Source organism: Cyrtonyx montezumae, unplaced genomic scaffold (assembly GCF_038088225.1).
Source record: "Cyrtonyx montezumae isolate F1298 unplaced genomic scaffold, pur_monq_1.0 scaffold_8, whole genome shotgun sequence".
Classification (NCBI taxonomy): domain Eukaryota; kingdom Metazoa; phylum Chordata; class Aves; order Galliformes; family Odontophoridae; genus Cyrtonyx; species Cyrtonyx montezumae.
The window spans coordinates 37,611,699-37,638,387 of record NW_027072089.1 but is presented as its reverse complement, the minus strand read 5'-3'; the positions used below and the strand labels follow the sequence as shown (position 1 = coordinate 37,638,387).

The 26,689-nt window shown below is 38.6% G+C and overlaps 1 protein-coding gene across 2 annotated transcripts in view; it reads right to left on the bottom strand.

The window, feature by feature from the left end:
• PCMTD1 (protein-L-isoaspartate (D-aspartate) O-methyltransferase domain containing 1) overlaps positions 1–24,273 on the bottom strand; it is a 40,906-nt gene extending 16,633 nt beyond the window's left edge. Inside the window, exons 1-3 of one of the 2 annotated variants that reach the window (XM_065753074.1) lie at positions 24,070–24,273; positions 6,757–7,177; positions 2,590–2,692 (exon numbers count right to left, since the gene is read on the bottom strand). In XM_065753074.1, coding sequence (XP_065609146.1) covers positions 2,590–2,692; positions 6,757–7,063 — 410 coding nt within the window. In that variant the 5' untranslated portion in view covers positions 7,064–7,177; positions 24,070–24,273. Of the gene's footprint in view, positions 1–2,589; positions 2,693–6,756; positions 7,178–23,267; positions 23,287–24,069 lie in introns of those variants that run through there. The other variant, XM_065753075.1, reaches the window with a different exon arrangement.
• Between the last annotated feature and the right edge of the window lie 2,416 nt (positions 24,274–26,689).

The window sequence follows — 26,689 nt, the reverse complement described above, 5'->3', positions numbered from 1 at the left end:
ACATTATCCACTACAAAAACACAAGAAAGGAAGAAGAGCTACACAGAATTCCCCATTTGCATAACTCAATACATGTGCTCTCTGTGCTCCTTCTATATGAGTCTCTTTAGAGGACGATCACAAGTGTAAGATATTTTTCCACAAAGCATGCATATATCCACTGAGACAATTAGCTTCATTCATACCAGTCTGACATAAAATCAGTTTTCAAACAGCAAGCTCGTCTTCTAGGTATACATCAGTGTTAAACAGTAGACAGACTCTGCACACCTTGTTCTTTTCAATAGGTGATCTCTCCTCCATGTACTAAGCAAATCAAATCAGTAGTTGAGTTCAAAAGACAGTCCACACAATTTTTAGCAAGTATCTTTCTTTTCACAAGGCAAAATTCAGGAAAAAATTCCTGAAATAATCATCAAAACTAGCCTTACTAACCTGGAGAACATTAAGAGGAAGATTACAAGTGGAAACACTATATATTTGACATACATATACACAGAAATTATATATAAACAACCCAGTTAATCACAGAAAAAACATGTCATCTTAAATAACTATATTAAAACACACAGTCAACCAAAATTAACTATATAATTGCTATGCAGACAAGGAGTTACAAAACCTTCCATTAAATCCAAACCCCAAGCAATCAGTAGTAAGTCAACAGCAGTTCAATTATTACCAAGTAGATTTATATAAGAAAATATTCAGACATATAGCGTTCATTAGGTTGGTGAGAAGGGTGCTACCACAGACACTGCTCTGATTTTCTCTTGTAGATTATTAAAAAGTACATGCCAAGTGATGTACATATAAATTAGTGAAAGCATAAACTATATTCACTAATCTTTTTTTCTCCTCAGTGGAGTAACACTTATAACTAAACACTAATTTTGCTATCACTGTACATAACACATCATTCAGAACACTGTCTCCAGAGTCAATCTCTAAATTAGCAGAAAATACATTTCTTCTGCTTTGATAATATTTACATGTTTTATTAAACAGTCACTTATTTCCTTCAAACAGTACATGTGCACACATTCTGTTAAATCAAGTTTATCAACACCAGGATTATCTTTCTCCCAGGTTCTTGCAAACTTTCAGCTACAAACCACACTTTCCTGGTATTTATTCACATAAATAGCTTAGACTGATTTTGTTTAACAATAGGAATGTACTCTGCTTTTCGGTCCAACTCAATTTCTCCCAACTATGTATATAAAGGTTTTAATCACCAAACTGGCAAGGCTTTTCAGTCTAAGTCAGCTTTTTGTATGTCAGAATACACATACAGGAATACAGGTCCACACAGGAAAACATTAGCTGGCAGTTGCAACTCAATTAATAGAGCAATTAATGTAGTATTAATAATGACCATGAGTGACCAGAGTTCTCACTTCTGTATGTATTAACATCAGCTAATAGTAAAAGTCTGTATTAAATTTGAGATGTTAGTAATGATATATACATACTAGAACATGACACAGTTTCAGTTCTCCAACATTATTCTAACAGAATAACTAGAATAATCTAGGTAATGATAGAAGTACAGAGTTGAATACAATTACAGGTAGCACTAGGCTGATTCTTTATACTCCAGTTAGAAGAGCCTTCCTTTATATAAAAGCTGAAGAAGCACTGTCTGTTGTCTGATTAGAGTTCTAGAAGTTTGGTGAAAGGGAAAAACTGGACAGTGCTCAAATAAGAAAATCAAAAGCACAGCAGTTCATAAAAGATGTTAAAAGGCAAAAGGATAAAAAGAATTTTCTCTGCTCCCCTCCGAGCAGGAGAAATAAGGACATGCAATTCTTACTCTATGCCTACAACACAAAACATTTTTCTGAATTTCCAGCAGCTACCTTGCAATTAACACTAGAGAAATTATTTTCTACAAAGGAAACAGTTTTTACAGCGAATAGACCTAGCTAGAGCCCCATTTTTCATTTTGAAAGGGCAGAGGGGCCCAAGATCTACATTCTTATGGACCAACTTATAAACTACTGAAAAAAATTGTTTAGTAAGTGGAACCGGTAAGGTTCAAAGCCTTATAAGCCTAAAGTAAATCAGAAGAACAAGTGGTACATGAACACAGATGAAGACTTTTAAATCCACCTCTTCTGCTAATAAACATAAATACAATAGGATACCAAGATTAACAGCTGTATACTAGAAGTTAACTACACACAGAAAGACAATGTCCAGTTATGTAATAAAAACTGACTTAACAGATATAAATTGCCTCACAGAAGACATCTATATAGTACATATCATGTATGTATGTGTGTACGTGCAAGTACATGCACGTGTGTGTGCATGTGTACACATTACCAAAATGGAGCAAGATCAGTTTTGTTAAGTACTATACAGCAAGAGCCCTGCTGTCCCCACTCCGAAGTCTTTTTTCCTAAGCCTTAACTTACCTTGTGAACTAAACTGACAAACTGGAAGTTTTACGTTGTAGTAAAAAATACTGTTTGCCATGTGTGATATCATTCTTCTGCTCCCCTCTCTAAACTTGTAAGCAACGATGCAGTCAGTTTAAATAAAAAGTTGCTGCAAAGTAAACTAGACAAATGAGATACTTACTTATCAAAGCTATCACTATATTTTATGAAGCTCTCCAATTTTTCCTTGGCATATTCTACCACATCTGAATGAAGCTCTATTCCATGATTTATCCCAAAAGGTCCTGTAAATAAAAACAGCAGTTTCTTTAATCACAGCTCAATCACACAGAACAATACTGTACTTTTGCCTGTGAAAGTACTAACATCATGTAAACACTGAAGTATTGAAAAACGCTAGGCAAAGATCTTTTTGTACCTGCATCACAGATGATTAAGAGGAAACAAAATAAGGTCAAAGGTCTCAAAAAATAAAAAACACCGTGGCAAAACAATTTTATATAATTAAGTTTTCATCATAAGAATGCAGAAAATCTTGACTTGGGACAGTCTGAGTCACTTCCTTTTCAACAAATCATTTAGTTGGAAGACAATCTAAAATAATGACTTTGTTTGTATTGTATTCTTCAAATTTTGAAGGGTTTTCTCTAAGTTTCTGATAATTCAGGGACTCTGTCTTACATTCCCTCAATTATATCTATTCTGTTTTGCAGAAGCTTGCTCCTGTATTACTCAGATAGCATTTAACTTCCACCTAGAACATGGCAACTGACCACATTATGTTCACTCATCACAATACCACTACAGCTGCAGCACTTACTGATCCTGCAATCAAATCAAAGCATATTTCCAAGTTAACTTCTGCACTAGAAGTTAAAGGTATTTTTCTGTCTCATGATTTCTTCTTGTTTCTAAATTATGACTACTGTCTACATCAGGAAAAAGTCTGAATCTCACGTTTGCTGTGAGATTTCTACATGCAATATATATCCAAAAGCCCAGAGACTTTAATCATCAGAACAAAACCAGAAAAGGGGTAGAGAAATAAAAAGCAAATATCGATAACATTAGACAGAAATTTACATTTAAATAATCTACTGCATTCTAAATCTTGCTTAAGTATTTAGCTCAAAAATGTTTCTTCTACTACTTTTCTTAGAGGACACCAATTACAAAAATGTTGCTGGAAAAACTTGCTCCAGTATAACAAAACCTACTGTAGGTCACTGAAGTGATTACATTTCTTAATCTAATGTGGAATATTTTCCATTTAGTGACATAAAACCAAGCCATATGCACAGCATGAGAGAACTCACTAACATCAGCCAAGAGGTAGGTAGATCTTTCAACAGGTGCACTTTGAACTTGTGAAAACATGTACCTCCTGTTGACAGTCACATCTATTCAAGTTTATTTTATCAACCATCACATTAAGAGGAGTGCTTCACTTAGGGTATATCATTCGTGGTGTTTATTTAATGGTCTCTTGCACAATAATAGCCTGTCACATTCCTATCCAGCACACGTGCAGTTCCTAACATGCAGCAGCATCAAATGCATGCTTCTATTAAAACTGTCATTCCTCCAGTCCTATAATGTTAACTAAAAAAAAGCATTGCTACTCCTGTCCCAAAATTACTTGTATTCCTTACGATACTCTATTTTGAAAAAAAAAAACTGTAGACTCCAACAGCTTGAAATTAGATTTGTGAATGCAACATGCCGTAATGTTGTAACATACCATGATACCCCTAATTTGAACAAAAATACAAGTAGTAGATTCTATTCTTTCATCACTAAATTTGCAGATGACGAAGAGTCATTCACTTTAAAAACTAGAAACTGTTTTGTTACTTTCCAGAGCAAACTGATCACTTCCAGAGGAATTCAGCATAATTCTACCATCTAGTTTAAACTAGGTATTTTAATAACATTGACAATTAATCTAATCTCTTTAGAACAATTTTTTCCCTCCATACATCATTATACTCACCAGCATAGTGTACACCACTTTCAAATCACTTGCTAATTTAAATTCATTTTGATGGTGACAGCATGGCAGAAATATATTCACTACACTGTCAAATTGGAAGATGCCCACCTACTGTCAAAGAACACATGGTTCCCTGTTACTATTCACACTGCATACAGAAACACTTGAAATTAGGTGGGCTTTTAAAAATACATACACGAGGACTCCAAAAGTAACTCACATTTTGTTATGTTGCCCCACAACATTAGAGGCAGATATTAGTGGTATGTCAGTAGAGTTTGAACCTTCCCTCTTTCATTTTGTTGCAGTGTGACAGAAGGCAGCAGAGGGACATTGTCTGACATGGGAGTGCATATGGAACAAAGCTGTGTCACTGAATTTCTTTGTGTGGAAAAAACAGCACAAACTGACATTCACTGATGCTTGCTGAATGCTTACGGAGACCAAAAAGTAAGTATGAACATAGTGAGGTGGTGGGTGGTGCATTTCAGCACTGGTGACAGTAGGCCATCCCTGCTGGTGAAGAACCTGAGAGCATGCCATGCAAATTTGCTCATCACTGTCAAAAATCCACAGCTAATGGTGGTGACCATATTGAAGAAATGCTTTGCAGCTGAGAATTTACTCTAACAAATTGTGATTGGGCTCTTCATATCCATTGTAATTTCCAAGGAAATGAGTAGGATGTATTGCTTTCAGAGCAACATATGTATTTATCAGAAGCATACTTCTGTTTCTACTCCTTTACTCCATGGTTCAAAACAAACACTAAAATAAGGAAGAATTATTATATGTAACTAGTGATCTTATCAATGGGAGCAGAAAATAAGAAAATGAAGTACTATGGAAACAGGAAGCCTGCTTCTGAATGCAGCTGAACAGCTCCAGGCTCCTCAGCATTGTGAAGGATGTATCAGCACCTGAGTTGGAAATGTAGAACATCTGTAGAGTTAACTGTGTTGCTTAGGGCTGCCAACCCATCTAATACTCAAAAACAAATCTTTAAATGTTTTTTTTTTTAACTTCACATATAATATTCTGTAAGAAAAATTCTGCTTGACAGAGTGGGTCAAGTGAAGGAGCATTCACCAGGTAATCAAAAGCCACTGAATACAGGTCAAGTACATGAATACAAGTGCAATATACATGATCCAATTTCTTGAACATCATAGTTAAGAATACTGAAAGAACAAAGCTTTACACAGTGCACAGAAATGAATACGATTACACACATTAGCACAGTTGTAACATTCCAATCTATTCTATTAAACAGGAACACCCTCCAAAAGTACAAAGGAGCTCTATTCAAACAGATATCTTCAGTTTAAATTTTTATCTGTTAATGAACATAATTTTTATTTCCATAAGAGAACAGTATCTTTACCATTGAATTTATTAACAGGAACCAAAGACACTGCCAGAGATCCCAACAAATTAAGTTTGTTATGTATGTATTAGGAACAATTTCTATTCTTTAATCAGTGAGAATGAATGATAAAAACTGAAATCTATCAAACCAACTCCTGACATTTCCAGATTTGTGTCAAACAACACATGCAACAGAACTTATAAGCTGCTAGAAAGTTTTCTGCAACAATAAGCATCCATTTAGTAGTCAAAATTACACCTGTAAGAGCTATGTACTAAAATAAAGTTGTATAATAAAATTCACATGTAAAATAAAAATACACTTTTAGCATATGTGCTTTGTATTCTAAGTATCAGATTGTGGTGAGAAAATTAGAGTTTTTTATTCTGAAGATAGGCTTCAAGATTTTAAACTTAATCACAGATTTCTCATTACAACCTTTCTCCAAAAGAAAGTGCATTTGAACAGTAAAGAACACAGCAGTAAAATAGCTTTAAAACCTACAGACCTGCAGAGCTTAAGCAGTCTTACATCTACATCCCTAACTTTCTCACTAATTCAATACACGCATCTTAAAATTGCTTGCATGCTGATGGAGACATGGTTTTCAATTAAGTTTCTTCAAGAGTCATAAGCCAACACTATTTATATTTTTCCTATAAATAGCGTAAATATGGTGTAAAACTTTGGCCCTCAGACTGTTTTGCTATGATTTTCCCTTTTGAGTAATGAGAGGCTGTCTACACTCTCATATTAAAATTCTAGGCTAAAGGAAAAACAAGCATGAACCTTCTCCTTCAAACCACTCCACAAAATGCCAGTGAACAGAAGCATCTGCAGATAACAGCTTATCTACAGCTTGTAGACATCATACAGTATCGTAAAAACATCCAGTTTTGTATATTATTTTAAAGAAGTGCAAGTTCTACATAATCTTCTAAAAATACACAGTAGCAAAATATGAAAATAAATATTTTGAAAGTTACCTAATATTAATCCCACCATTGTACTCAAATATCCGGTTCCACTACCCAGATTTAGAAAAGATAATCCAGGTTGAAGCTTCAGAGCTTCCATGACTTCAGAATAAATGCAAGGTGCTGACAAGTGTATATTTCCATGCTTCCAGGCCAAGTCTTTGTAAGCATTGTCCCTGTATCCTTCCAGGTAATAATCACCACGATCAATTGCTCTGAAGGCTTGCTCCACACTTTCAGTGCGGATATACTGAGCTTCTTTCAAGTTATCAATTAAATCATCATTGTCTTCTCCAGCACTCACAGCTCCTCCCATGCTGAATTTCTACGGTGATTCAATTAGTTTGAAAAATACATCAGGAGGAGAGCTTCCCCAAAAGCATTTAGTAACAGATCCTTTGTTCTCTCAAAAGCACATCACAAATGAATCCTGAGGGAGGAAAAAAAAAGAAATTTACATAACTTGGGTTTCAAGAGAAATAAATCGACAGTTATTATACAGTGATGAAACATCACTGAACCACTTCAAGAACCACCATTATATTCTGGACACAGTACTTCAACAAAAACATCTACTCTTCAGATTTGTGCCCACACAATCCAGTGTTTTTTCAGCTTAACTTGAATATTTCACTGTCTCTCTACATTAGCAAGCAGTACAGAAAAAAAGTTTATACAGACTGCAAAAAACAGTACTAAGATTCTCACCCATTATTAGATTTGTGGGGATTAGCTCTAGACAAATTTGCAGAACTAAATACCAAACAGTAGATTAAAAATACACAAACTTAGTTGTATTTTCAAGAAACTGAGCTAACATGCTCTGAAACCAGACCTGCTGTAGAAGTCAAATCCAGGTAGCTGGTAATGACCAAGAGATATATTTTAGAAATTCACTTGTAAATTGAGCCAGAATATAAATACAGACAACTACACTGTCCTGGATTCAGCACTGGGAACCATTCTGAGATCCTCCCACTGGATCTAAAGGAACTAAACAAGTATAATTCCTTTAAACAAGGACAAATCGTACATTAGACAAAATATGTAAACATCAAGCAAGGAAAGGTCAAAATAAAAGTAGAGCCCATCCTGCTTCAAAGGCAAGGACTCACTAAAAACTCCCAGACATAAACAATCCCCAATAGAGAAGTTTCCTTCTCAGCTACCAGCCTTCACATGTGACCAGGGAGGACTGGACCCCAGTTCCCCACCCCTTCCAGGGCACAGATAAATTGCTTGCACCTGCGCTCCCAGAGCCCGTCACACCTCTTCAGCAGGTGCTCCATCACTGGTTCAGGCCATGACACAGCAGTTCCCATACAATAAGCAACCACCACATTCACTGCTTCAATTCTGCATGCTTCGAACAAAAATAACAGCCACAAATACTCTCTATAAAACAAGGTCATTCCACCAACAGCGTGGATGACTTCAACCTAGATATGATATTGCTGCTCACAAAGAAATACACATACATGCAAATTCTTTAATCACATTTACTACCACCATTTTTTTTTAATTTAAAAATCCACTTGCTTCTTCAAACAAGAGTATTTGATATTTTTTAAAAGAATGCTCAGTAAATGTAACCTTTTATCAGAAATTACTCTAATTTTAATATAATAATATATAATAATAATATAATTATTATATTTTAATATAATATATAGATAATAATTTTTATATAATAATATATTTTAATAATAATAATGTAATACTCTAAAATTATTCTATTTCTGCCTATCTGTACTGAGCATGACACCATATGGTACTGAATAGATGTTTGTTTGAAAAGGCTGGGTAAGCTGTCCTGGATATGCCTACTCCCAGCTTCTTGCTAGTATGGCACTGCGAGCAACAGGGAAAAGATCTTGATTCCATATAAATACCACTCAAACATGTAAAATAGTGTCATCAACATTATCATCAACGCACAAAACAGCAGCAAATGAGGTACCAGGAAGAAAATTAACTTTATCCTAGAAGTTAAGAAATATCACTTCCAGCCCCACTTGCAGAATGTATTCACTACCTCACACCAGCAGATGGAGAACTTCACCAACTTCTGTACTCCACTGGCACGCAAGCAAAACAAAACCACCCTGAAGAAAAAACCTGTTCTTTCAACTTAAAATAAAGCTTTATCGTTTCTGAGGATATGTCTTCTGTTTTACATGAAATTACTTTGCCACAAGAACATTTGTTAATTTCAATATTTTCACTATAGTAAAACAAAATTTATTTAGGTATAGTCTAATGTTCTTGGGATTATCTGATAATTAAAGTTACTACAGGGACACGTTTTCAACTGATGACATGGATCAAAAACACATTAGGAAATCAAAGTAGGTCTTTTCATGAAAAAATGGATTCTTGTGCTTTAGAGAAATATCTTGTTAAGGCATAAATACTTCCTTCCAATGCTTGTTTATATGCTTTTGCCTTATGAAAGGCAAATTACTTCCAACTGAGGCAAGAGACATTCTCTATTATTTTGAATATAGAAAAGAAATCACCTCACAAGTTATTTTAGTACAGGTTAGAGGAAAAAAAAGGCAAGTTAGTCCAACTGCCGTCCTTTTGACAGCTGACCCAGGACCAAATCAAGCACAGTAGAATATGCCCTGGAAACAAAAACATTCTATATAGCTGCACTCTGCAAGGCTTACATAAAGCATACTATGGAGCTTACAGATACCTAAACTGCAATATCTTCCAAGGCAGAGCACAACTAGCATTCTAATTACAATTTTATACAGAGATCTAGAAATCACAGAAGAGAAAGCTGCCTAAAATTAATGAAATTCAGTCATTACCTTTAGCCTTCAAAATCCCTGGAATAGAGTATCCAAAAAAAAAGTTGGAACTCAAGAATTAGAATCTCAAAAAAGTCTTCAATAAAAAGTTCATTCACTGATTAAAACTAAAGATCTTTTTCTCATTCTGCATCATCTATTTTTTTTCTTCCTACAAGCTTACCTTAACATTTCTTCTCACACCTGCAATAAAAATGAAAGGTCAACAATTTTCAGCTTCTGTAAAAGGCCACATAACTGCATCACAATGCCTTTGACTTACATCTAACATCTTTGTCATCAATTTTACTGAATTCCTCATTGTAAGTAGTTTCTAGGTTTGGTTGTTTGTTTGGGATTTTTGCTGTTGTTTTTTTGGGGGAGAGGTGGTGTTTTTATTAAAAAAACCACATGACATTAATTGAACACATTCTTGGTCTATGTGAAACTAAGAACAGTCGACAAGTTGAGTATACTTTAACTGTAACTTGAATGTATTTTAATTGTTTTATATGCCATACAATCTCTTATCTGAGAAGTCAGTAACTGGATAGAAGCTTTGTCAAGTTTTGTTTGTCAGCTCCCAATCAAATTTTGCACGTTTCAGAAGCTTTACAAATATATTTACATTTTAAGTTAATTCCTCTGGTCAGTGAAGTCCATACACTTTAGAGACTGAATACCATACTACCAAAGTACAGTCAATTTGACAGGCAAAATATTGCCTTTTCTAGATCCATGTGGTATTAAATCTACAGCATTTTGTAATATTGACATGTCCTTTAGCCCATCTCAACCCTTACCTGGTTTCAAAGAATGAAAACCAAAGTATAATAGATGCTGTTACCCTTATTTTCAAGTCTGCTACTCAGAACTAATACATTCTGAGAAAGCCTTACTGTCATTACCATATTATCTCTGAAATTCCCACATCACACTGAATTTGGACTGCAATGCATTCCCTGCAGTTTACAGGGGCATGTAAAATTACTTGGAGAGCCTTCCCTCTTCTAGGGGGAACAGCACACATGAGAAGTGAAAGCAAACCACAAATCTATTAGTAAAATTAAATACAGGACTTAGCTGTCTTTCCTGAAAATTGAGTGTTTCCCCTGAGGTGAAAACTGACCAGATATGACGCAAGAGACTGAAAAAAAATTAGTCCATTTTATAGTTTCGGTTTCTTCATGGCAAAGTTCACAACTCTAATCTCATGAGCAGAAGCTTAAAAGTTGCTGGGCCACCAACCAAGTATTAAATCTGCTTCTACTAGAGTCACTTTCTCTCACTACTGCAAGTGATAGTGAATGTGATCAGTATTTTGCCTGACACTCTACAAGCAAAGGATCCCAATTTTCAATTAATTTCCTCTGTTCTACTAAGTACTCTAAAAGTGCCATAAGCAGAGGCAATTTAACTTCAAACCACAGAAAAACTACAACACTGTCTGCATCATGCGAAGACTGGAGAAAACCAAAAAATATTAAGTCTATGCTGGAGGCAACTGTAATAACGACAAAAAAAAACAGGACAGATACAAAGACTGAAGTCTTCATATACAGTTTTAGAACTTCTGTACCTGTGTCTTGTTAAACAGCAACTAGAAGCAAAGTGTAGACAGTTTCACGAAGAATAACTGCTACTTTAACTGCCCTTTTCGACAGCTATTGTCTTCTCACTTTAAATAGGTTAGAAAGGAAGAAAGTGACTGTTTTTAGGATGTGGCAGCATACTATTGTTGACTTAAGGGAAACTATAAGAAATGTTGTCTTTTTCTTTAATATCTTGAATCACCCCACTCGTGCATTCCCTCCTAACCTACTGTCCATGTACATCATTTCAATAAACTTTTCAAGTTAAACAGAAAAATACAAAAACAAGTACGGTCAGTCCTCCGATTTAATACACCACACACAGCATAGTTCAAGGTCCTTTGCAATACAGCAATGGAAAAAGGAACAGACCACAGGATTAAAGCTAAGCCAAATAAATGTAAACAGCTATGACTACTGACTTAACCTGAATTGCATTGACCTACTTGGGCAGAAAATGTTTGCTGAGTCTGATGTACGCTTAAACCCTGATCCTTCAGTTCAGGCCTTCAGCTGATGCTTATACAAAACTCCAGGTGTGCCCTTACTTTCACTTTCTCCCTCCTTCACCAGTCACCTGAAAAAAAAAAGTGCAGTACTGTTTGTAATACTTGGTGCTTTCAGAAGACGCATTGAGGCTCAAGGCTCCACAAACGTATGAGCAGTAACAAAGACACCAGTGCTGATTTCATGGTAAAGTTATTTTCATCTTTACAGTTACACAATGCTGATAAAGATTTGAAAACTCATTTCTTCATGTAACAAAAATCCAAATAGTCCTGAGTGGAACTCGAATGTGCAGTTTACCACCATAATCCAACTCAAAATCTAGACAACAATTAAGAACCCTCCTCAGGCTTCAGAAGTTTCCTCTTTAAACAGTTTCCCATGTGCAATGCCACAAACTTGTTCTGAATGCCTACTTTGAAACAAACGAGTTCAGTGTTTCCATCTGAGCAATTCAACAACATAGTCTGTAGTACTGGGGTAAATCCCCTAGTGCAGCCTAGTTCCTGAAAATTAAAGATAGAGATCTATACCAGAAAAGTACTAAAGTAGCTCTATATCCTCACAAAGAGGTAGCCCTCAACTGTGCTCTCTCAGGCTACACTTAATGATAGTTGTCAGTATGGTCAGAGATCTAGCTCCAGTTTTCATATCCTAGAATATCCTCCATGCCCCTAGATGACCTTTCTTAATTATATCCTGCAGAGAGACAGGGAAGCTGTCCCTAGTAATTGACTACAACAGCATGACATGCTTTTTCACAGCATGTGGATAAGTAGTATGTCACCAAAACAAATTTGCCATCCTGATGCTGCTCATTAGCAGTCGGCCATATATAAACTGTTAAATGTATATAAAAATCTAGCAAAACAGAGAGGTTATATGTATACAGTTATGAGGGAATGGTAGCTACGGCTGCATTCTGGTGTTTGCATGACCGCATAAAATGATCTCATCTCTGTGGAGCTTAAGATGTCCCATAGACTTGTGAAAGCTCTACAAGAATATCTCAAACAAAAAGATGTCAGCTTAACTTGGTGCCCCAGTGTAATACAGAAAAGCCCTGATCTTTCCATCCAGCAGAGTCCATGAAACAACCCAGCAACAATTCTCTTATAACAATTTTTTTGAAGGACTCAGCTCCTGAGAAGTGTGCCTACAGCTTTGCCTGTTCCCAGGTTACAACTATTTGAAGTCTGTCAAGTAAAAACTGGAAGACAGCTGCTTTGTCATACAAAGATACTCTGGATAATCTAACAGACTCACAGAAACAGCAGGTACCAGATAATTTCAGCTTCATCACCACCAAGACTAAATCATCAGGGGACTTCAGAAGACACATGTGCATTCTCAGTGTATACAGATGCCTGATAGTCCTTGAGTCTGTATTCATGCACCTGCTTTCTTTTTCAGAAGAGAAGTGGCTGTCTATGCCATATTTACAGAAATTAGCAAGTTTCAGAAAGACCAGGCTGCAAAACTCATCACCACAATAAACACCTTTGTTCAACAGTATTTAAAAGAGAATACTCCTTGCAAACAGGTTCATAAAAGCTGAAAGAGTCAAACATCAAATGTTTTAAAAACTACTGCTTCTCTTCATGAAAGAAAATGCTTAGTTTAACTTGCAGTGACAACCAAAAGGTAGCAAACTAGATACCACAAAGTAAAATATGATACTCCCTCACATCTGTAAAGCAGTCAGTTGGAAATGGATAGGGGTGAACATCTTTTAAAATAAATTACAAAGCAGGTTTTACTACACAAACTGAAAGTCTCCTAAACTTAACACAGTTTCTGCAGCTACAGTCTTAAGCAGATCAAGTCACAGCTCATATAATTTCCAGTAGAATAAATGTGGCTCATGACAGAAAATTCAGTACTTCAGCTAGTGCTAGAGTTCAAAAGCTTATTGTGCATAAACATTAAGTAATTTAAATAACTCACTTCCAGCAGCAACAGAACAACATAGGCCTGTTGCCTTTAGCAAAAGAAAATAGAAATGAGGTCAAGAATAAAAATAGAACATGGTTACATTCCTGACACTTGAAACTTCATCTCAAAGCTATGTATTTACAGCACTCAAAAGATAATAAAAAAGATCAGCAATTGAACTTGAAGCATACTACAAAACATTTGTATTTTGTGGTTTTTAGACATAATTTCAAATGCACCACAAAAACATGCAATAACAATATCATAAACAACTCAGTACAATACTATGAAAATATTTACTTTCACAGCCTAAGAATGTCAAGTTTTACTTATTATGCACCCCTCCATAAGACACTGCATAAAGTATTCTCAAGTCCTGATCCTGTTTATTAGATTCTTAAAGTGGTCCGGTACAATACAACAGCACATTTTAAGAAGCTACTTTATTACTTGGGCCTATAATCTTCAAGAGGCATGTATGAGCACAGCCTACTCTTGTATCCTGTCTTTTGTCATCAGAACCAAATAACAAAGCTCTTTCACTACGGTCAGCTTCCAGAAGCACCACACTGGATCCACCCATTTTTTCAAATGCAACTGGTTTACAAGCATGCTGATTCACATGTAAATAGCAGTTGCTTAAAGGTCCAACCTCATCCATAACAAATCCATGTTTTTAAGATGTCTAATGCCTCCTTTATACAGAGATCAACTTCCCCATATAGTTCTTTTTTTAAATCAGTGATTTACTGCAATGTTCAAGACCTACGAGTATGAACTAAATGTACACTAAAAAATCTACCCCAAAAAAGTCCCTATGCAAATCCAAGAGCAATCCAGGAAAACAAAATAAAATTCAGCTACTTCTTTTACAAACTCAAACTAGAGCATTAGTACTGCCATCAAAGTCCATTGCGAAAGAGTACTCCACAAAGTTTCATGTGATTGTTCTAGCATTCTCCCTGTTTCCATTTAAAGCACAAAGCTACAAACAAGAACAAAAACACACTCAGAGGTTGAGTATGATTTCTGTTAATAACAACACACTACTTCACCCTTACGAGGCAGGGTAGCCACTTCTACCATACATTTTCAACTTCACTTGCAAGTGATTAAACTGATTATTTGGCAGTACCTAACAAAGTTAACTATGTGAGGTGATGTGACAAAAAGCTATTTACTACACAAAGGAGCAGGCATGCTAGGAGGCCTGGGAGCCCGAACAACCAGCCTGCTGCAGTTCCTCCCAGGGTTCCTCAGGAGAGCCACTGACCCCACCCTACCTCAGCCACCACTGGGCCTCTCAGGAGCACCTTTAAGATGGAGGTGGTACTGCTTATAGGGCCTCATTTATTGAGGGAGACAGGGGAATAGCATGTGCAGATTGCACCACATCTGTTATGGGATGTTTAGGGGAGGAACAAGCATGGGAATACAGAGGGCTAGGGTGACAGAAGGGACAGGTCACATGTGAGCAGGCTGCTGGTCAGTTTGTCTAGCTGTACTCCCCATCACCACTGACTGTCTTGTCTTTCCACTTAAAACTTTTTGAACTCTTCCTTCCAAGTATAGGGCTCTATTTCACATGTAGGGAGGTCTCGGTAGCATCAACTGGGGCCCCTGAGGCAGCAGATCATAGGAAACTGCGTGCCCCTGGTGACAGCAAAGGAGGGAGTGAGCAAGGCAGGTCACAAGGAATACCAAACTGGACTGTGAGGCAGCCTAGGGACCATGGGTAGGGAGTCAGTGTATAAGCAAGGTAACTGGAGGAGTCAGCTGCTAGGAGTGGTCTGAGCCCACTGCTAGAGAACCTGGGGCATCATAGGTAGAGGGCTGCTGACAGGTGTGTGCATGCCAAGAGGCAACAGAAAATAAGCAGACCCAATGGTCCATTACAAGTAGAACAGGTGTCTAACCCCAGTTAACTCAGAGATCCACAGTGCACGTATGCACACATTTCCCACTAGCATACAGCCTAATCATCTAGAAACAGCAGCAGGGTAAAGCAGTTGGTGCTGCCTGTACTTGCAGTAGAGCTGTGTCCTCTGCCTGTGTTAATGTGCATACTCAACTATGCATTTATGTATGCATGAGCTGTGTATGCGAGCTTGGAGGTGTCTCCTGAGAATACATCCTTAGTCTCACTACTGGCCATGGGTACCTAAATTAAGGCTCAGGTGACAGACATCCATTCCTTAACTCATGTAGACTGAATTCTGAAGCTTTAATTGCAAATAACGTCTGAAAGCTCCTTGTTTGAAAGTGATAATTCAAGTGCTACTCTTACATTTACAAATGCACTCTGCCCAAATCCACTCATTTGAATTTTCTCAAAATGATGGCGTCACTAGCAGTCAAATCAAACCCTGCACTGTTTTGATGATGACAGATGTTTTGCCCTCTAACACCCCAATCCTTAAAGCTACTGAATGTGGCAAAACACACAGATGTAATCAAAGCCTAATTATATTTTATATATGAAGGTAATACTTATTCCTATGAAAAACTGAACCAGGATCAAAGCTTAACCACAAAAAAAAACTTATGTTTTATGACTAAGGAGATGGTTTCAGAAGGAAATACTTTGATGCAGGAGCAGATTCTGAAAATTTACTTTAATAACAGGAACCTAAGTCCAGTAAAAAACTACAACTGCTTTCTAAAATGGGGTGACATTAAACTTTCCATCTAAGTTCCTGCACATGTTTTAGAAGCTTGCATAAATTTAGAAGAAACTAGATTTGTTTGCTTTCTAAACCAAACCCTAAAAAGAATCTCTAACCAGCTAGATTCCATGTTTGGTTATTTTTAAGATTTTGTGTTTGTTTTGTTTAAGACAGCTGCAAAATCAATTCTTCACTTACTTGTTTGTTGTGCTTATCAATTCTTTGCAAGACAGAGAAATACTTTTACAATGGTGCTGACAATCCTTTATAGTAGTTACAGCTTACAGTATCATTCTGAAGGCAACTGGCAGGAGAAGGAAGAAGCAGACAAGGGGAATCATTTTACAACTTATTTGTTGTACTGTTGTTTCGCATATCCTCTTATACCACTGTTTTAATCCACATAGCCCAAGATACTGACAAGCTTCTACAGCAAAGAGTACAAAATGAAAACACAGCTTCCAAAAATGTCAGCTACTAAGAACTCAAACTTGACTGAATTAATAGTGGCCCAAATTGAACATAAAGCCAATGTAGTAGTCAGAACTTTGAAACATTCTACAAATAATTACCCAACCTTCACAAATATTCCAACCTACCTCTTATCTCTCAGCAACTTCAGGCACACCTGATTTTCCTAGTTTTAAGCATTATAATCATTGAACAAAAAACCCCATAGGACTTCCTTAAGAGCAAACAAACATAAGCACATTCTTAACTTGAAAATGTTTATGCATTATTGTTTTATTTTGTCTCCAGATAAGAACTAAGTACTACTGAAAACACAGCTTCAAAGTTAGAACTTACCTACGGGACTAACAGCAGGAGAAGTCCAGAGAAGAGTCTGGAGCTTTCAAAATGCCCCAGTGACCATTTCAAGATATTTATACAAGTATTTCACAAAGATAAGGACATTCAGAATCTTTCTATCACTGTTTGATGTAGCAGCTATACACTGCACAGTAACTGTGGGGAAAAACGTATTACAGTCCTACCCTGTGAAATTCTTACAAACATATATGAGTCACCTGACAGAGGTGTAGTTTACAGATGTAACACAAGAGGCTGCTACAGTCACATAATCTGCCTTTCTTACACCATGAACTACACCAGTTTATCCAAGCCAAACCCTGCGCTGACTTTTCTGAGAACTCCGCTACTCCAGTACATGTCACAGAACCTCAGAAAACTCAGCAGTAATGAGTTTTACTTATAATTAACTGAGGTAAATAAGAAGAGATTTAAAGCCTATGGGATTTGTAATGCTGCAAACCATCAGCTCCACAGAAGTTATTAAAAAGGATTTGGCAAAACTGGCCTGTCTCCCTCCTTCCAGTCTTAATGACCTGACTGTGATAACACCAAATTTAGAGCCCATAGAAGAACACAGTAATGCTTAAGAAAACAGACAGTAAGTGACTACATTGAATGAAAACAGAACCACATTTCATTCTCAAAAGGGTAAAGAGAAGGACAGTTTTGAAAATAAACAGCACGGTCACATGCTGCAGCAGCAGAGCCAGCAAATCCCACCTGCCAGAATCCAATATCAACACCAAGAGCAAACAAAAACTACAGGCCCCAAAATTTTCCAAAGTATATCAATTCCTTCAGTGATACTGATAGTTTAATAGAAACAATCATAGCATTCCTGACTAATTGAAGGTATTAGCACTCCAAGAATATTAACTTCTAGTTTTGCTGTTTACACTGGTGGCTTAAGGAGTTCACTCTCAGCAATTCACATTTCCATACATATTAGCAGTACTTGCAATCAAAACCACATGGTGACTCCTGAATATCTGCTGAAAACAGTAGGACAGAAATAACACAAGTTCTCAAAATAGTAACCACTTCTCATTTTCTCCCAACCACAATTCTAATTCTTCTTTCAATGTTAGGACAACTGTTTATAGGAACCAAGCTTTACATTTGCAACAGGGACAACACAAGCATGTCATCCTCCGTACGTAATTTACCAGCTGCCTAATTACTGCTACAAGTTCCAGTAATTTCATCATTTCACATATGGAAAAGATATATTGATGCACTTAGCTCATCTTGGAAAAGAAGCTTCTGTGTTACTTTTAAAACAAACAAACAAAAGAATAATTATGAGGTCATCCCTGAGACATTCCTTGAGAAAGTTCCCTTTCGCTCCCAAAGGCAGAAGTCAATCTCAAATGCTGTTGGTTCTTCTTTAAGGTTTGTACTAATACACATATTTGGAATAGTAGCATCCATTCAGACACATGTATTCTGTATCTACTGTATTACTGCATATCACCTCTTATTACATCTTAAGCCACTATTATATGTAAAAAAAACCCTGATTCAACTGTTCCTCTTTTATCTCTAAATCTATTAACTGTTGCAGACAACAGCTAAAAACTTGCCCAACGACAGATGCCACCTGCTGAAACATCACCTGCTACCACTAAGTTGCTGCTACTCATCCCAAAAACAGTTTTCGCAGTTTCTTAATTAGCTATTAGAAATACACACCTATCATTACAACAACAATGAGCCAATTGTTAAAAAATATAAGGAAGAAAAAATCCTTACTGATAGGATTAACAGGCAATTATATTTAGAAATTACACAAAAAAGTTTTTGTAATATCAGCAAAATGTTGATACTTGAAATGTGATTCAGGTGCTTATACACACACTGTTCTTTCAGATGTTCCTGCTAACCATGGGCTTCTTAGCCTATGACACAGCAACAGTCAGTGTTAAGTAACAACACACCTCTATATGCATCCTCTCCCTGCTGTGTGATTTAAGACCCCTAGGAAGAACATAAACTACACACAAAGATGGAGCCTTGGAAAGGAACACGACAGTTGGGTCTGGAAAAGGAACCAAGTATTTATTCCAAGGTGTCATTGGCCAAAGCCTTTGCAAGAAAAGAGACCTAAATAAAGAACCCAGAGGCACTCCAAGTTCTATGAATAGGACTAAATAGTCATTACACTGCCATACAGCTGGTTGGTTGCGTGTGCATGTGTTTTATATATGTGTTTTTATGTTTACATACATACATGTAAAAAATAATCCTCAGTAAAGCATTCCTGTTGCAAACCAGACAAAAGCTATCCTATCTGTAACAAGGCTACTTGGATTTATCCCTAATTACTTTCTCCCTTTCTTCTCCACCCCCACACCTTTTTTTTTAATTTGTAATTTCAGAAAAATGTAGGCCTTCAATAGACACCGTCATACCTAACAGCTCCATGCTGACTACTCAAGTAACGATACTAGGCATCTATTTAAAGCTGCTAAAGGGTAAGTATCTTTCCATATCAGCAACATGAAACTATTTTCATTACAAGCTTTCAGGCATTCGAGTTTGCTAACAAATTACTTGCTCTAAGACTAAGTTCAGTTTCAAAACCTCATTTTAAAAGAGTAATTCCACTTGTCTTCCAGAATTAAGCATCTGGTTTGCAGCATTACTTTGAGCAAATACTACCTTCAGAAGATTTGGAGCACAGTGCAATACTTAAACTATAACCTTCAATATTTAAAGTCACTTTAACAACACTCCAAATACCTTAAACTTCCTGCAACTCATGCAATGTAATGTTCTGCATTTTGAACTAACTTTGTGCATCCTTTCTTCACTAAAGATGAACTCCAAAAATAAGTCTTCATTAAATGTATTTCTAAGTGGTGGGCTCCAAGCCCCTCCTCTGCCCCAAGGCTGCCCTCTAACTGAAACGGTTTATTCCTGTTCGTGGCTACCCATCCCACACCAGAACGTGCAGAGTTACCATGGTGACTTCCTGATGTCACCTCTGAACTATTCTAGGGCTGTAGGGTGTTGTTCGTTTTGTTGGGTTTTTTTTAACCGCCTTATGATTACTTCTAAAATACTGTCTTCCTCCTCACAATGAGGGAGGATTTATATTCTTGTCTATCAACTTAAAGGACAGAAACAATCCATGAGAAGTCACCTATCTACAGCAGTCAACATACAAATGGTGGACACTTTCCAGATGCAAATTCCAGGACCATTTGCATTCTGATACAAATTTTAAAACGGTGGTTAATCCGCACAGCGAAGACACCTTCACTTTCAGTTCACTTTTACTTGTTACTTTCAACATTTTCCAACAAGCTTCTAATCAGATGTTGTATGTATCTCACTGTTCAGATTAAGAATCCAAAACACAGTTGTTGGGATTTCAGGCTCCTTCTGACAAGTTATTATCACAGCCAACTTTGCAGTAGCACGCTTAACTTTGAAACAACTCGGCATGATGTACCAGGAGGACAAAAGGGAAAGAAAACTAACACTACTGTTCTGAATGGAAGCCAGTTAATTGTTCCAATCCTGGGGGAGGGCAAGATCCTTAACATCCTGAACTGCTACAAACTGTCTCTTTTCTTCAAGAATCAGGAAGTCCAGCCCATTCTTCTTAAATGCAGCAGCAGCAACTGCTTAAACAGCTCACATTCAGCAGGCCTGAAGCCTCTAAACACTATACTGAACACAAAAATAAGCCCAAAAAGAATTGGAGCACAGTAGGTATTTCCAGATGTTTTAACACCATTATATCCACATTATTTCGCAAACTACTTCACTCCCTAGAACTCCACAGAAGAATAGGAAAGAAATGGGAAAGTATGATCACACTTCTACAAAGCAAACACATTAGAAGAGTTCTTTAGAAAAACCCACATCCTTGCTTAGGAAAAAATTAGGTACACTGATCTACACTGCTGCCTTCTGACTCTACTGGAAGACCTCTGCAGTGCCTTTACACAAGTCACAGATCTAACTGCTCATTTGATAAACAAGATGGCAAGCATTCTTCCCACCTCTGAATTTACTTTTTAAGTAGGTAAAAAGAATTAGATAATCAATTATGCTTGCAACTAAGACTACCAAGTGCAGTAGATCTCAAGCCACTCTTCTTATGCAGAGATAATGATCAGCTAGAGAATTGTTCACAGGTTCTACAAGGTAGAACAGCTGACCTGTGAAACTCCTACTGACAATGAGAACAACATAGGAAATGAACTGTTAGGTGTAAAAATGTTTCTCTTCCAAAAACAACTGTATTCTCAGTTGTTCCTCAGCATTCCCATCAATTTCAGAATTACTTCCAACTTGTTTTGTTTTTGAGGAGTCTTCAAACTACTGGCAAAAATGTTTCTGGAAGGCTGCACAGAAAAACTTGTCCATGTTAAATTTTAGGAGTACCTTTGGAAGAAAAAAAAATTATGTTTTGCAGTAGGATCTTGAAATTTGGTCCTTGTATTATTGTCCTTTCAAGTTTGTCCAGAAGAGTTACAGGCAACATGCCCTTTAGAGACTTTAACCTGCATCAGTATAATACTAAGCCTACCTTTAGGCTTCAGAATTCACAATATTTCAAAGTAATAGCTCAATAAGTTTACAGAAACAGCCAGATGACTTCTCTGGTGCAGCACAGTGCAAGCATGGAGAACTATAACGCGTTGTTTGGTAGTTAGGTTCTATTATTAGACTCTTGGGAAGCAGAAGCCTCTACAAAAGGAGCAGCTGCAGCTTGGGGTAGTCATCAACAAGGAAACAAAAGACTAAGGAATAAGAAAGACCAATTTGGCAAGATGGGACTATAAAAATGGCAAGACTTAATGAACTAATAAATCTAGTATTTAAAAATCATAAGTGACTGTTCAAACATCTAGAGCAAGTTACAATAACAACGTAAAAGAAGTTCAATGTTGGATGAAGAAAATCCATAGATAAAGCTCAATTGAGATTTGTTACAAGTTTTGCTGTGACGATTTGAGACAATGCAGGGAAGAGAAGACTTATCCTACACAAAGATAAAACTTGGCTGCCCTGAGTGCAAGTTCAGTATTGTCTCATGCATTTCTGCAACTTCATGACATTATCCTCACTGCAGGGCTCCCAACAACGTATAATTGCTTCTCCTTTTATTTCTGAGGGACATTCACTGTTGTCAAACACATCTGGCTATATACTCATCTCTAACCAAAGCTCTCATGGCTTTCTGAGTACAGTCAAATAACTTATGTTCCTCCCATTACATGATCTTTATTCAGCCAAAGTCAGTTAAGACACTGAAGACACTGACTTTGACTCATTTGTCCGCCTACACATCCAAAACACTTCTCAAACTTCTCCAACAAACGAGGTAGGAGATCTGCTGAAAACAGCTCAAATTATACAAGCTTGACTCATTCCAGAGATGGTCTGCTTAGTGCCCAGAATAAGGTATGAGGTTTTTGTTGGGTTTTTTTTTGGGGGGAGGGGGTGAGAAGGGGCAAGTATCACATATAATTGCTTTGTAAGAAAAACAAATTACAGTTACAAAGGTACTCTCCCAGTATGCTCCTGCTGTCATGCTACAGAATTTTCCACCTTGGAAAGCGCTTTATTACAGGAATGAGAACTGGCATCATTAATCTGTTCAAGTGCTGACTGCCCTCATCTATGCATCTTCTCTGTTTGCCTGAAAAGTTTACTGCTCAGTACCAGAAGCAGCCTTACTTCCTTGCTGAAGTGCACAGCTCAGTTGTGCTGAAGTCTGACCTGACAAACAGAAAGTACGTTCGCTAAGACCGAAGCTACACAGGTACTATTGAGTACTGCTAGGACACAAGCACCCTTACAGCACAGGTCCATCTTTTCTCTAATGCAGACCCCAGAAAAACGTTTCCCTCCCTCGAGGTGAATCCCACTCACCACCCGAGCCACTGGTTTTCACCACAGGAGGTATTTCACTTCGTTTTTCTCCTTCTGCTGTCAAAGTCACAAAGCAGGCCTCAGCCACTAACTGCGTATCAGACGCCAAGAATCCTCCCTCCCTTCCCCTGCGAGGCGCTGGCAGAGGGCGGCAGGACGAGGGGAGGAGGCAACCCCGCGGCAGGGGGACGTGCCGCGAGCCACCTCCCAAGCGGAGATGGGGGGGTGAACGGAGGGAGGGGGCACCCCACCTCGTCCGATCAGAGCGCGATGTAAACAGAGCCGGGAGCGGCGCCTGCGGGGAGCGGCCCCGTTACCTTTGCTCTCTGCCGCAGCACCGAGCGCTGCCCGCCGGAACACGGGACAAGAGGCCGCATCGCTGCGCGTGACACGCTTTATTTATGTAAACAACGCGTTTCTCCACTCCACCGCCGCAGCACCGCCTCTTCTGAGGAAGGGAGGGTGCGAGCTCCCCTCGCCCGTGCGGCAGAGCTCGGAAGGACGCACGGCACCGGGCCCCATTTTCCTCCCTCCGCTTCGAAGGTAGCGTCCACGGCACGCCGACTAAGGTTACCGAGGCCCGGGAGGAAAACAAAAAGTCACCTCCCGCCCTCGCCGCGTCTCCCTCGAGTCACAAGTGTGAAAAAAAAACAAAAGGAAAACACAGCAGGGATGAACCGGAGCGCGGGGACGGAGATCCCCCTCCGCCGCGGCCTTCGCCCCGTCCCGCTCGGCCCCGCGCACACCTGCGGGGCTCCCCCGCGCCGTCTCGGGCTGCAGATCACGCATCGCACGGGCACAGGGAGGCCACGGGGCGGGGGACAGCGCTCTCCCCACCCCTACAGGCCCGTCCCGGCTGCACGAAAACAACCTCTCTCTTCCCCCTCCCCCACCCCCCTTTCCCCCCGACTTCTCCCCCACCCCAAGCACCCCAACCCCCACGCGCCTGCGTGCCAACAGACAATGGGAGCCGCAATCGCGGAAGGGGGGGGGAGGGGGGGGGGGCTGCATTCTTCTCTCACCCCGAACTGTCCCGGCTCCGCCATAACACCCCGCGCCCCACACCACAGCATCTCCTCCCGCCGCCGCCGCCTCCAGTGCAGTGCGCGGTGCACTCACCCGGCGTGCAGCACACAGCCCGCTCGGGGCAGAAGGCAGGCGGAGGAGGGTTGCGACCGCCCAGGGAACGAGGTGAAGCCGGCGAGCCGCACAGCGCAGGGCTCGGCCGGCCACGGCCGCTGTTTGTGTTGGTGTAAGGCGCCGCAAGGGGAGGAGGGGCTCCAACAGCTGAGAGGATGTAAACAGAAGGTCACGTGACAGTGCCGTCGCAGGCGGCCGAGCCCCCTCCGCGCCGCAGCGCCAGCTTTAAAGGGGGGGGAGGGAAAAGTAGCAGCGCTTCATTCTCTGATTGGTCGCGCGCTGCGAGTCCGAGAGCCAATGGGAGGAAAGCGTTTAACGGCTGTCGTCATCAGTTGCTGAGGTTCGTGGGGGTAGATACTCACTGTAGCGCCCGGCCGCCTTCCCCGGGCCGGGAAAAGTACGCGAAATGAAAGATGGGAGGCCGTCACCTCCCCACATCCCGCTTGGGAAGGGCCTCCTAAGGGACGTGGGAAAGTGGCACTGTGCCCCTCGGGGAGAAGGGCAACCAGAGAATATGCACTACGTAAGGATTTAAGGCTTGTAGATATAAAAACCTGAACGTCTAGAGCAGATGTTACAATTAAAGCACCAACTTCTGTAACTCGGTGACATTTAAAGCACTTTAAAACTGGAGTGGTTTAAGCGTTGCAAAATGCAACTGAGAGACATAAGGGTTTGAGTTCTAGCCAAAGTTTGGGTGCTGGTGGAGCAAGATTTCTAAGCGAAACCCCTGAGAAATGAATTACATAAAAACGTAGCTGGTAAGAGGCCAAGAGTGAATGTCACTTGGGCGACGGGGGGGGGAGGGGAATGCTAATGCCTGCAGCGTAGAGTGGCTGTAGATAGCAACAGTTTAAGGTGGACGTAATTGGATGCATATAATGAGGACAGTTTCTGCTAAGACTGAGAAATAATTCTGCCATTCAACTGAAGTTCAAATAGCTGTATTATAACTGCTGTAACTGATACACTCTTCCGTGAGAGAGATGGAGAGGAAAGAGACAAGTTACATTTTTGCACTGAAATATGACTTGCCCTCGGATAATGAATTTAAATATTTTTGCTGGTCCTAAAAATCTACTATTTTTTAACTTGGAATTTTAGACAAGTTATTATGTATAATTCCCTGCCTATTGTGCATGAACATTTCCTGCTTTTCATTCCTCCTCTTTCCATCATCTTCCTAGATCTTCTTGTGTATAACCAATATCTTACTTGTCAGATTAAGTGCTCTCAATCAGTATTTATTCAGGACAGAAGTTATGGCTATATTTTGCTCATTTGATCTAAAAGAAATTTTCTAACAACTTTTTTTTTCTTGTAAATTATTGTGACATTAACAGATATTGTTTTCTTTCCATCTACAGTTTTAATAAACATCAGATTAAGAAGTTAATTCTGCTCTCTCAAAGCTGAAAAAAAGGTTCAGTATTCAAGCCTAACAGAATATTATATTCAAGCATGTATGGCTCTGCTAGCTCCTGTCATCCATCTTCAAATCAGAAGTAAGGCACATATTTTCTGTTGCAATATGTAACTTGCATCTGGATGCAAAATGTATTTATTGTAACATCGTTATAAATATGAGATGTGCATAAACTGGACAACCTTTCTTTTCATTTGACTGTAAGTTAACATTCCTAAAAACATATATCAGATTAAGCATGAAATGTCAGGCTCTGTACAAAGATCCGTGTAAATTAGCTGAGTTCAAAACCCATGAGAAGCACTTCTTAATTTGAGAACAACCCTTCACCTTTATAAAGAAAAAAATGGGTTGCCCTTGAACTTCATTATTCACTGGAAGCAGATTGGGCTGGATTTTTATTTATTTGTTTGTTTGTTTGTTGTTTTTACTGTTTGTGCAAATTTAAGCATTACTTATTCTTTCAAGATTTGATATCCTGTTATTTTTTAATGATCGTACAAATAAAATATGAACTAGGTGAATGAGTGTAGTCTGTCTTCATTCTGTGCTGCTGGTGAAGGTTAAAGCATTTTCAGTACTTAAGGCTTCCATTTTTTATAGATAAATTTGAGATTTTACACTAGAAACCATTAAGGTTAAATATAGAAATGCAGCTGTCATCATGTTGAAATGAAAATTAGATATACACAGCAACTGATAGTGGAAACTATTCCAAATAAAAGTTGCTATATGTATTGAGTAGTTAGGTACGCTGAATTTCTCATTTCCATAGAAAAAAGTTTCTTTTACATGTTGGCCTTTCTAAACATGGCAGTAGCTTAAAAACAGAATGGTGCAAATAGGATCTCTTGAATGTAGTTCTGTTAGCATGAAAGTAAAAACAAGATGTAGTATACAGTGCTTTTATTTTTATGCACACTTCAGGCCACGAAAGTCATTTATATATCATTGCGTTCAATGTGGCTTGCCTTGAGTCAGTTTCAACTTTATGTTCCATGGTTCTGAATAACTGTTTTTAAATACTTTCACATGCCTCGGGAAATAGATATAACAAGTATTTTTCTTGAAATGTTATTTTCAGGGATGTTTAATACCAAAATGGCCTTCAAAGCTTGACCTTGTATAAATGATTAAAATATTTTTGGTGTTCTGCAATACAGTCTAATTTCA